This window comes from Salmo trutta, chromosome 12, assembly GCF_901001165.1.
Source record: "Salmo trutta chromosome 12, fSalTru1.1, whole genome shotgun sequence".
In the NCBI taxonomy this organism is placed as follows: Eukaryota; Metazoa; Chordata; class Actinopteri; order Salmoniformes; family Salmonidae; genus Salmo; species Salmo trutta.
The window spans coordinates 72,704,152-72,713,857 of record NC_042968.1 but is presented as its reverse complement, the minus strand read 5'-3'; the positions used below and the strand labels follow the sequence as shown (position 1 = coordinate 72,713,857).

The following is a 9,706-nucleotide window of genomic DNA, read 5'->3' as shown; positions in this document are numbered from 1 at the left end:
TTAGCTTTTTTTTATACACCCACATTGCAGTATCACCTGAAAGGGAAAGTTCACCCTAAAATCAAAGATATGGTGCCAAATCTTAATAATAATAATTTGGTGGGTGCTTATATTTGTCCTTTCACACATGTACAAGTGTATATTAATACGCATTTGTGAATTGTACATGTATTTTCTACTTAGCCCACTCTCCCTGAGACACCCTCAGAGAGTGGGGTCACGGCCAGGGTCTGCTATTATCAACGGGGACCCTCAAGCAATTATTGTTAAGTGCCTTGCTCAAGGGTATATCAACAGATTTTTCACCTTGTTGGCTCGGGGATTCGAACTAGCGATCTTTCGGTTACTGGCCCACCGCTCTAACTGCTAGGCTACCTGCCGCCCATAAAATATTTTCTACCTACCGTAATTTCCGGACTATAAGTCGCAACTTTTTTCCCACGCTTTGAACCTCTCGGCTTAAACAATGGCGCGGCTAATATATGGATTTGCCAGTGGGTCCTGACAGCGTGGAGCATTGTCAAAAAATCCACTATCAACGGGTTTCGAAAGGCTGGACTGCTGCGTGTTGAAGAGGGCTCAGCGGGGGATTTGCCTCCGGATGAAAGTGACAATGAAAACGATCCAATATCGGATGAAGCAATTCTGAGGCTATTCAACTCCGACACCGAAGGAGATGACTTAAGTGGTTTCAGTGCACAGGAGGAGGAAGATGGTGACCAATGACTTTCTTGGTAGGCTACTGTTTACTGCTAATTTTTTCTTTTTTGTTACAAGCCGTGTTTCGTTAAAGCCTATTTATTTTTGTTACAAGCCGTGTTTCGTTAAAGCCTGTGTAAAGTTCATTTGTTTCAATGTACCGGTAGGCACCTGCGGCTTATAGACATGTGCGGCTTATTTATGTTCAAAATAAAAATTCAGTGGGTGCGGCTTATATTCAGGTGCGCTTAATAGTCCGGAAGGTACGGTATTTGGTATTCCAGACTTGAATAAAAAAATGTGGTCCATAGGAATGCAAATCAATTAATAAATTCACTTGAATTTAGACAGTCATTGGCACCAACCCTGACAAGAACCCCTTTGTTTTTGTGGTGAACGATCCCTATAAAGCTGCTGTTTGCCTGTTACTGTACCTCCTCAGTAAGCCATAGAAAATACACATTTTAATAGTGCAAGAAAATATTTAATAACTACATATTTACATCCCTTCCACCCCAGTAGATTGTACAATGCATATTTGAGTTGAAGCATTAGAAATGACAACTTACTGAAGGCTACTGAGCACACAGTAAACATTCATGTGGAGCTGATCGATTTCCCCCTTATGTAGCAAGCCTGCTCTCTACCTCTGCTGTGTGTCTGTCCTGTTGTATGTGAATGTGTGTATGCTGTGTGTGAGATTTGTTTTTGTAGTAGTGAATGTGAAATGGTGAATTTAAGCGCTCTTCTGGGTGTGTTCAGGTGAGGGATGGCCAGTGGTTGGTTACTGAGGTCTCCCTCTGCTGGTGGCATGTAGGATCCGCAGCAGGTCTCCTGCCAAACCGCCCATTAAGGCAGCGTTCTGTTCGCTGGGTGACTGACGTTTACTGTCCTCTAGGCAGTCTGGGTCTAGCACACAACTCTCTGTAAAAAAGTTAAATAGTATTATGACCAGTGGATGATGCAAAAGGGTATATGCAAAAAATATTTGGGTTCAAGTAAGTACACAAGTCACCTCCCATTAGTAAAACATTTTAGCAACTGTTTCAAAGCTCACCTTTCCATTTACTGACTTTAACTGTCTTACCTGAGTCACAGCAGACCCCGGGTGCAGCACAGCTTCCCTCAGAGCCACACACTCTTCCTCCAGCCTCACAGGGGGAGGACAGGTAGTTCTCCTCCACACAACCAGCTGCCTCGGGGGAGCCCACATAGCAGCCCATCCCCTCCCCACAGCAGATACTTGGGCCAAAGCAGCGGCCCCTGTCCCCGGGGCCACACGACATGCACTGGAAATGAAAGCATCCATTGTTAATCCCTGTGCATATGGTAGAGGGGCCAGCAGACGGTGCCTTTTGGCCATTACGCACGACCATAGCGCATTGGAAACACGGCTACACAACACCTGAATGTATAATTCCCGCTGATTACTGCATTTGAGGTTGAAATGAATAGTATCTAGCCTACTTTGAGTCATGATTGAATATTGCAAGCATGAGCAAGGAGTCACATGAAGGACCATTTTCTCGCCAAAATCATCCCTATTTTGCGCAATGAATGTGGCAGCATATAGGCTATCCACATGAAGCTGCTTTGATGCTAATCTGACAATTATTTTATTTTCATCAATAGGCCAAATTTATTAGAAGAAATATGCTCCTTAATTCAAGCAATGGATTATTTGCACCAATAACATTTCTTAAAACACCAAAGCACTCGTTACTATAACTATAACGAACTACGAAATAAAGTTTTTTTTTTTTTTAATTGGAACCCAATTCAGTAACTTTACATCCCATTTTAAATCGACTGAACTCACCTGTCGTGGAAGATCAGGAAAAGAGCGCTTCCCGCCTCGCGGACAGTTCTGGATGTAGCACGCGGAGGAGAGCGCGAGGAGCCCCAGGACCCACAGCAGTGGAAATGTAGAATATGGCATCTTGTTCAGTCTGAAGTGCTTCTTCCAATTGATACTGTCGGCTACAACTGAACTCTTTCAAAGGGCTCGGTTTTCTTTTCGAATGTCTGCTAGGAACTTTCCGTTATTTATAGGGATCGTCCCAACTGATAAGGCTTACGCTTTGCGCCTACGTCATCACAACCCTTTGCACCTCAATTGGACCACCCCCAATGTCCGATCTGATATTTGATGACTCAGCTGTCAAAATTCATCTCTCTCCCATTTGGATTATAAAAAGTATATTAGAATAGACGAATGACACTTAGAATAGGTGGATGAGACTGACCGTTTGACACCGTCTCTGTATACTTCAAGGAGTTGACGGGAGAATGCGCTTTATACCTGTCCACTGTCAGACCAAATGGATATTGCCTTGAAATGATGTGACGCCATGGACATTCCAATAAGATGTATTACAAAGAAATGGAACTATTCAACTCCATATATTGCCAATGAGGTTAATAATTGTCTCTAAAAAAAATAATCCTGAACCTGTATTTCTATAACATACAAGATAATTCGTTCTTAACTCTCATTTTAGGTATTGCAAGTTGTCTCCCCTTAATTAAACCTTTGCATTCCAATCATAATACAAGAGACTGAGAAGAGGGATGGCCAAAAAATAACAGTGAGTGATGGAGAAACAAAAGGTGTGACATTGATCCAGAGTGGTGTGCTTGCAACAAGCTATTAGACAGACAGACAGAGCAAGCAGCGAAGACCCAGAGTGATGAGCTGCATCAGAAATGTTCCATTTTGTTTAAGGCACATCAAGCAGGACCTCTGATCGTGAGAAGATGCTGTCAGTCCCTTTACAGGGATGCCAAGGCTAATTGCTCTGAATATTTATGATTGTTACACTAAACCAGCCATTCATATGCAAGGTAGCAAACAAAATGGAGCAACAGTGAGAAGTCATGGGGAGCCATCAAACAGATGGAGCAAAAAGAACAATTTCTACCCCTACCCCTATGGCTGCATGGTAATGCTGTGATGTAAAAAATACAGCCAGTACCACTAGTACAGTTTAGTACAGCACGTTCAGAAGATACGGGCTTCCTAATGATGTTGGGTAGATTAGCCAATGGTGCAGCTTGGCACACACATTTCTTAGACTGTCCAATGATTCCATACATAGTCTACTGTGGAGCTATGGAAGTGGTGAGAGAACTGGGAAAGAAACAATTCTGAATGTAACAATCGTCTATATGAGACTAGCTCTCGAATACCTTGGAATAAACCTTGAAACCAACCATATCAGTAGGACATGACATGGACAGATAAAATAAGCTACAGCTAGTGTACGGTTTTAAACAACCATGTTTATGCAGTGCCATTTGACACCATTATTTAGAAATATATCAAGCTATTGGAAATTCAAATGGGTCTTTCTAAATGAGTGTTAATTCTCAATGTCATAACAGGTGGCTTGTTGTGTGTCATACTGGCATTGGAATAGTAACATCTCAATAAGTGTCTCGTTACAACAATTACTCAGAGAAGAAGTGACAAACAAGGCATCAAAGACCATCTCTGAAGAGGGCCAAAGGTCAGACTCCAACGCAGAGATGCGTCAGGGGACAGTGTGTGCCTGTGCGTGTCTTTGCGTGTGTGTGGAGAGACCGTCATTGTACAGCACTTACAGCGCAATCGGAAAGTATTCAGACCCCTTCACTTTTCCAGATTTAGTTAATTAAGTTAGTCTTGTTCTAAAGCAGATTTTTTTTTAATCCCTCAGTCTACACACAATACCCCATAATGACAAAGCAAAAACAGGTTTTTAGAAATGTTAGCAAATTTATTCAAAATAAAAAACATCACATTCACATAAGTATTCAGACCCTTTACTGAGTACTTTGTTGAAGCACCTTTGACAGATATTACAGCCTTGAGTCTTCTTGGGTATGACGCTACAAGCCTGGCATACCTGTATTTGGGGAGTTTCTCCTATTCTTCTCTGCAGATCCTCTCAAGCTCTGTCAGGTTGGATGGGGAGCATCGCTGCACAGCTATTTTCAGGTCTCTCCAGAGATGTTCGATAGGGTTCAAGTCCGGGCTCTGGCTGGCCCACTCAAGGACATTTAGAGACTTGTCCCGAAGCCACTCCTGCGTTGTCTTGGCTGTGTGCTTAGGGTAATTAACCCGGAAGCCAGCCACACCAATGTGTCGGAGGAAACACCGTACAGCTGGCAACCAAAGTCAGTGTGCATGCGCCTGGGCACCACAAGGAGTTGCTAGAGCGTGATGGGACAAGGACATCCCAGCTTGGCCAAACTTTCCCCTAACCCGGGCGACGCTGGGCCAATTGTGCGCCGCCTCATGAGTCTCCCAGTCGCAGCCAGCTGCGACACAGCCCAGGATCGAGCCCGTATCTGTAGTAACGCCTCTAGCACTGTGATGCAGTGCCTTAGAGCGCCACTCAGCCCCACTTTTCCAGCATGATGGAGCACCTTGCCATAAGGCAAAAGTGATAACTAAGTGGCCCATGGAACAAAACATCGATATTTTGGGTCCATGGCCAGGAAACTCCCCAGACCTTAATCCCATTGAGAACTTGTGGTCAATCCTCAAGAGGCGGGTGGACAAACAAATACCCAGAATTCTGACCAACTCCAAGCATTGATTATGCAAGAATGGGCTGCCATCAGTCAGGATGTGGCCCAGAAGTTAATTAACAGCATGCCAGGGCAGATTGCAGAGGCCTTGAGAAAGAAGGGTCAACACTGCAAATATTGACTCTTTGCATCAACTTCATGTAATTGTCAATAAAAGCCTTTGACACTTATGAAATGCTTGTAATTATACTTCAGTATTCCATAGTAACATCTGACAAAAATATCTAAAGACACTGAAGCAGCAGACTTTGTGAAAATGTATATTTGTGTCATTCTCAAAACTTTTGGCCACGACTGTAGAAACATCTCAAGGATGATCAATAGAAGCAGGATGCACCTGAGCTTAAGAACAGTATGGTGAACAGTATGGTGAACAGTATGGCGCCAACATACTGCTCGCCATACTGGCGACCATCTCTGGAGCTGACAGATGGTCATCAAGCTGGAGGCCCTGGGTCTCGACCCCGCCCTGTGCAATTGGGTCCTGGACTTTCTGACGGGCCGCCCCCAGGTGGTGAAGGTAGGAAACAACACTTCCACTTCGCTGATCCTCAACACTGGGGCCCCACATGGGTGCGTGCTCAGCCCCCTCCTGTACTCCCTGTTCACCCACGTCTGCATGACCATGCACGCCTCCAACTCAATCATCAAGTTTGCAGACGACACAACAGTAGTGGGCTTGATTACCAACAACGATGAGACGGCCTACAGGGAGGAGGTGAGGGCCCTCGGAGTGTGGTGTCAGGAAAACAACCTCTCACTCAATGTCAACAAAACAAAAGGAGATAATCGTGGACTTCAGGAAACAGCAGAGGGAGCACCCCCTTATCCACATCGAAGGGACAGCAGTGGAGAAGGTGGAAAGTTTTAAGTTCCTTGGCGTACACATCAGACAAACTGAAATGGTCCACTCACACATACAGTGTGGTGAAGAAGGAGCAACAGCACCTCTTCAACCTCAGGAGGCTGAAGAAATTTGGCTGGTCACCTAAAACACTCACAAACTTTTACAGATGCACAATCGAGAGCATCCTGTCGGGCTGTATCACAGCTTGGTACGGCAATTGCACCGCCCTCAACCGCAAGTCTCGCCAGAGGGTGGTGCGGTCTGCACAACACATCACCGTGGGCAAACTACCTGCCCTCCAGGACACTTACAGCACCCAATGTCACAGGAAGGCCAAAAAGATCATCCAGGACATCAACCACCCGAGCCACTGCCTGTTCACACCGCTACCATCCAGAAGGCGAAGTCAGTACAGGTGCATCAAAGCGGGGACCGAGAGACTGAAAAACAGCTTCTATCTCAAGGCCATCAGACTGCTAAACAGCAATCACTAATTCAGAGAGGATGCTGCTTACATTGAGACCCAATCACTGGCCACTTTAATAAATGGATCACAAGTCACTTTATACAATGCACTCTAAATAATGCCACATTAATAATGTTTACATTATCTTACATTGCATATCACATGTCTATACTGTATTTTATACCATCTATTGTACCTTGCCTATGCCACTCGACCATCGCTCATCCATATACTTACATGTACATATTTTCATTCACCCCTTTAGATTTGTGTGTATTAGGTAGTTGTTGGGGAATTGTTAGATTACTTGTTAGATATTATTGCACTGTCGGAACTAAAAGCCCAAGCATTTCGCTACAATCGCATTAACATCAGCTAACCATGTGAATGTGACAAATACAATTCGATTTGATTTTGAGTCTCATAGCAAAGGGTCTGACTACTTATGCAAATAAGGTATTTCTGTTTTTTAGCAAAGAAATCTAAAAACCTGTTTTCACTTTATCATTGTTGTATTGTGTGTAGATTGATGAGGAACATTTGTAATTTTATTTATTTAATACATTTTCGAATAAGGCTGTGACTTAACAAAATGTGGAAAAGTGATGTGTGCAGCTGACAGAAACCTTGGTGATATCAAAAGCTTTGATGCTGGTTCATGCTACTGCCTATCTGTTAACACCCTTACAATTTCTCCCTGTTTTAACTGAAATACACATTTTAAATGTCCTCATTCGTTAAAAAGTTATTCAATAAATAATGTATGCGTTAAATGTATTGATATACTTTATATATAACTTAAACTAACAATTAATGAAAAAACAATTATCCAAACATTAAGGCCTAGATTCAATCAGATCAAGAGTTAATGGTGACAAGCAAACACCCGCATAGCAGCATTGCTGATGTTTTTGTTGGAGGTGGAACTGCTTTGGAGCTGTCCAATTGGGTTAGCAGCTGCTCTTGCGATCATTGTCATGAAGCCACACCTGCCCCACTCACGTTAGAAGTTCAGAACAAGAAAGTGGAGGCTATATATAAATAATTAAGCTCAAATTGAAAAATCATTCAACAAAATAATGAGGATTTATATCATCTTAGTCATGGTGTAAATTACATCTCACCTTCCAGTGTTCAAACTTGTAAACAAGGCTGCATGGGATTTCTGTTAATGCAACTCCGTGCAGCCAATGGCAATGTTGGCTTTAGGTATAAGCTAATGTCAGGAGCCACTTGCGGATTTGATAGCTCTAACGCAGTTCCACCTCTGACACAGCCTAAACATCCGCTATGCAGATGTAGGCTAAAGTGGATCTGATTGAATAGAGCCCTAAGTCAACCTATTGTTCCTGCCCTTTATCATGGTTTTCATGTGAACAATCTGTTGTCTATCATGAAGCCCTGTTATTGAAATTATTCAGTGTATATGAAAATGAGATTTCCGTTCCACAATAGTCTATTTGTTTCTGAACCTTGAGCACAGAGCTGGAAACTTTGCAAACAACCTCTTCTATAACTCCCTCCACATCCTTCACTGACTCTATGTCATGACACACTTCATTTCAATTTGACAATCCACTTAAAAGGACCAGCGGCCTCTGGCACAAGTCCTCTACTTTGAGAAGGACATAGGAAATCGGGACGTAATTGAATAAATGCGTCATACCCACCTTAAACCATGTTGCTTGTGGCCTAGACAATGTCTTTGCCAAGAAACTAAACCCTGCGTCACGCATGGAGTTTTAGAAGTACTAGACAAGTTCAGAAAAGCATAGGTCATGCACGCCTTCTTGTATAGATGCGGTAAAAAAGAGGCCAATTGAACTCGACCAAAACAATGGAAACACGTGGGGGAAAGACCCTGAGTCTGTCTCCTCATTGCCCCCCAGCAAAATTTGCCTACATTTAGAATATTGATTAATAATGTGTATTTCACACTATGTTGAGGTGAAGATCGGAGTATAACGCTTGTATGGATGTCAACCACAAACACATGTTCATGTCATCGTTACCAATCAACTGCATTACAGTTAAAACTGAATTTGACTACCACCACTGATTTCTGTATGGTAGCTATGCTAACCAGTTTATAAAAACGGGAGTTAGCATTTAGCAGTCACTTATACTAAACCCGCTGCATGTTATGCAGCGAAAACAGACAAATCAGACTTAATTAACCATATTATGGGCCTGTTACAATACATCAATCACGACGGATTTGACAAATATCCACTCTGTAAGATCAGATTTGTTGAATGTGCACCAATCTGGTTAATTGAACATCTGTGTTCTATTGACTCCTTTAGTGCATTTATTCAGTTGTATCTGAGTGCAGTGAAATTGTATTTTTTTTTATTTAACTAGGCAAGTCAGTGAAGAACAAATTCTTATTTACAATGACGGCCAAGGAACAGTGGGTTAACTGCCTTATTCAGAACGACAGATTTGTACATTGTCATCTTGGGGATTTGATCTAGCAACCTTTTAGTTACTGGCCCAACACTCTAACCACTAGGCTACCTGCTGCCCCAAATGCAGTGAAAGAAGGAATAATATTCTGGTTACCTTCCAGTTACAGTGGCAAGAAAAATATGTGAACCCTTTGGAATTACCTGTATTTCTGATCTTCATCTTAGTCACAACAAACACAGTGTGCTTAAACTAAAAATTGTATATTGAATACATCATTTAAACATTCACAGTGTATGTTGGAAAAAGTATGTGAACTCCTAGGCTAATGATTTTTCCAAAAGCTTATTGGAGTCAGGAGTCAGCTAACCTGGAGTCCAATCAATGAGACGAGATTGGAGATGTTGGTTAGAACTGCCCTATAAAAAACACTCACAAAATTTGAGTTTGCTACTCACAAGAAGCATTGCCTGATGTGAACCATGGCTTAAACAAAATAGATCTCAGAAGACCTAAGATTAAGAATGGTTGACTTGCATAAAGCTGGAAAGGGTTACAAAAGTATTTCTAAAGCCTTGATGTTCATCAGTCCACGGTAAGACAAATTGTTTATAAATGGAGAAAGTTGAGCACTATTGCTACTCTCCCTAGGAGTGGCCGTCCTACAAAGATGACCTCAAGAGAACAGTGCAGAATGCTCAATGAGGTTA

At 42.5% G+C, this 9,706-nt stretch overlaps 1 protein-coding gene across 1 annotated transcript; it reads right to left on the bottom strand.

Moving 5' to 3' along the window:
- Nucleotides 1–1,151: 1,151 nt before the first annotated feature.
- Nucleotides 1,152–2,758, bottom strand: LOC115204118 (vasotocin-neurophysin VT 1). Its single transcript, XM_029769442.1, has 3 exons — nt 2,519–2,758; nt 1,787–1,988; nt 1,152–1,623 (listed from the first exon to the last, which is right to left on the bottom strand). Exons 1-3 carry the CDS (start codon nt 2,636–2,638, stop codon nt 1,484–1,486), a joined length of 462 nt encoding a protein of 153 aa, XP_029625302.1. The 5' UTR covers nt 2,639–2,758; the 3' UTR covers nt 1,152–1,483.
- Between the last annotated feature and the right edge of the window lie 6,948 nt (nt 2,759–9,706).

What these genes read in the sequence shown, in the direction of transcription:
- LOC115204118 (XM_029769442.1), bottom strand. Translation starts at nt 2,638, where the DNA reads ATGCCATATTCTACATTTCCACTGCTGTGGGTCCTGGGGCTCCTCGCG. An exon ending in TTCCTGATCTTCCACGACAG is followed by an intron (nt 1,989 to 2,518) that starts GTGAGTTCAGTC and finishes TTTCATTTCCAG; the next exon opens with TGCATGTCGTGTGGCCCCGG. An exon ending in CGGGGTCTGCTGTGACTCAG is followed by an intron (nt 1,624 to 1,786) that starts GTAAGACAGTTA and finishes ACTTTTTTACAG; the next exon opens with AGAGTTGTGTGCTAGACCCA.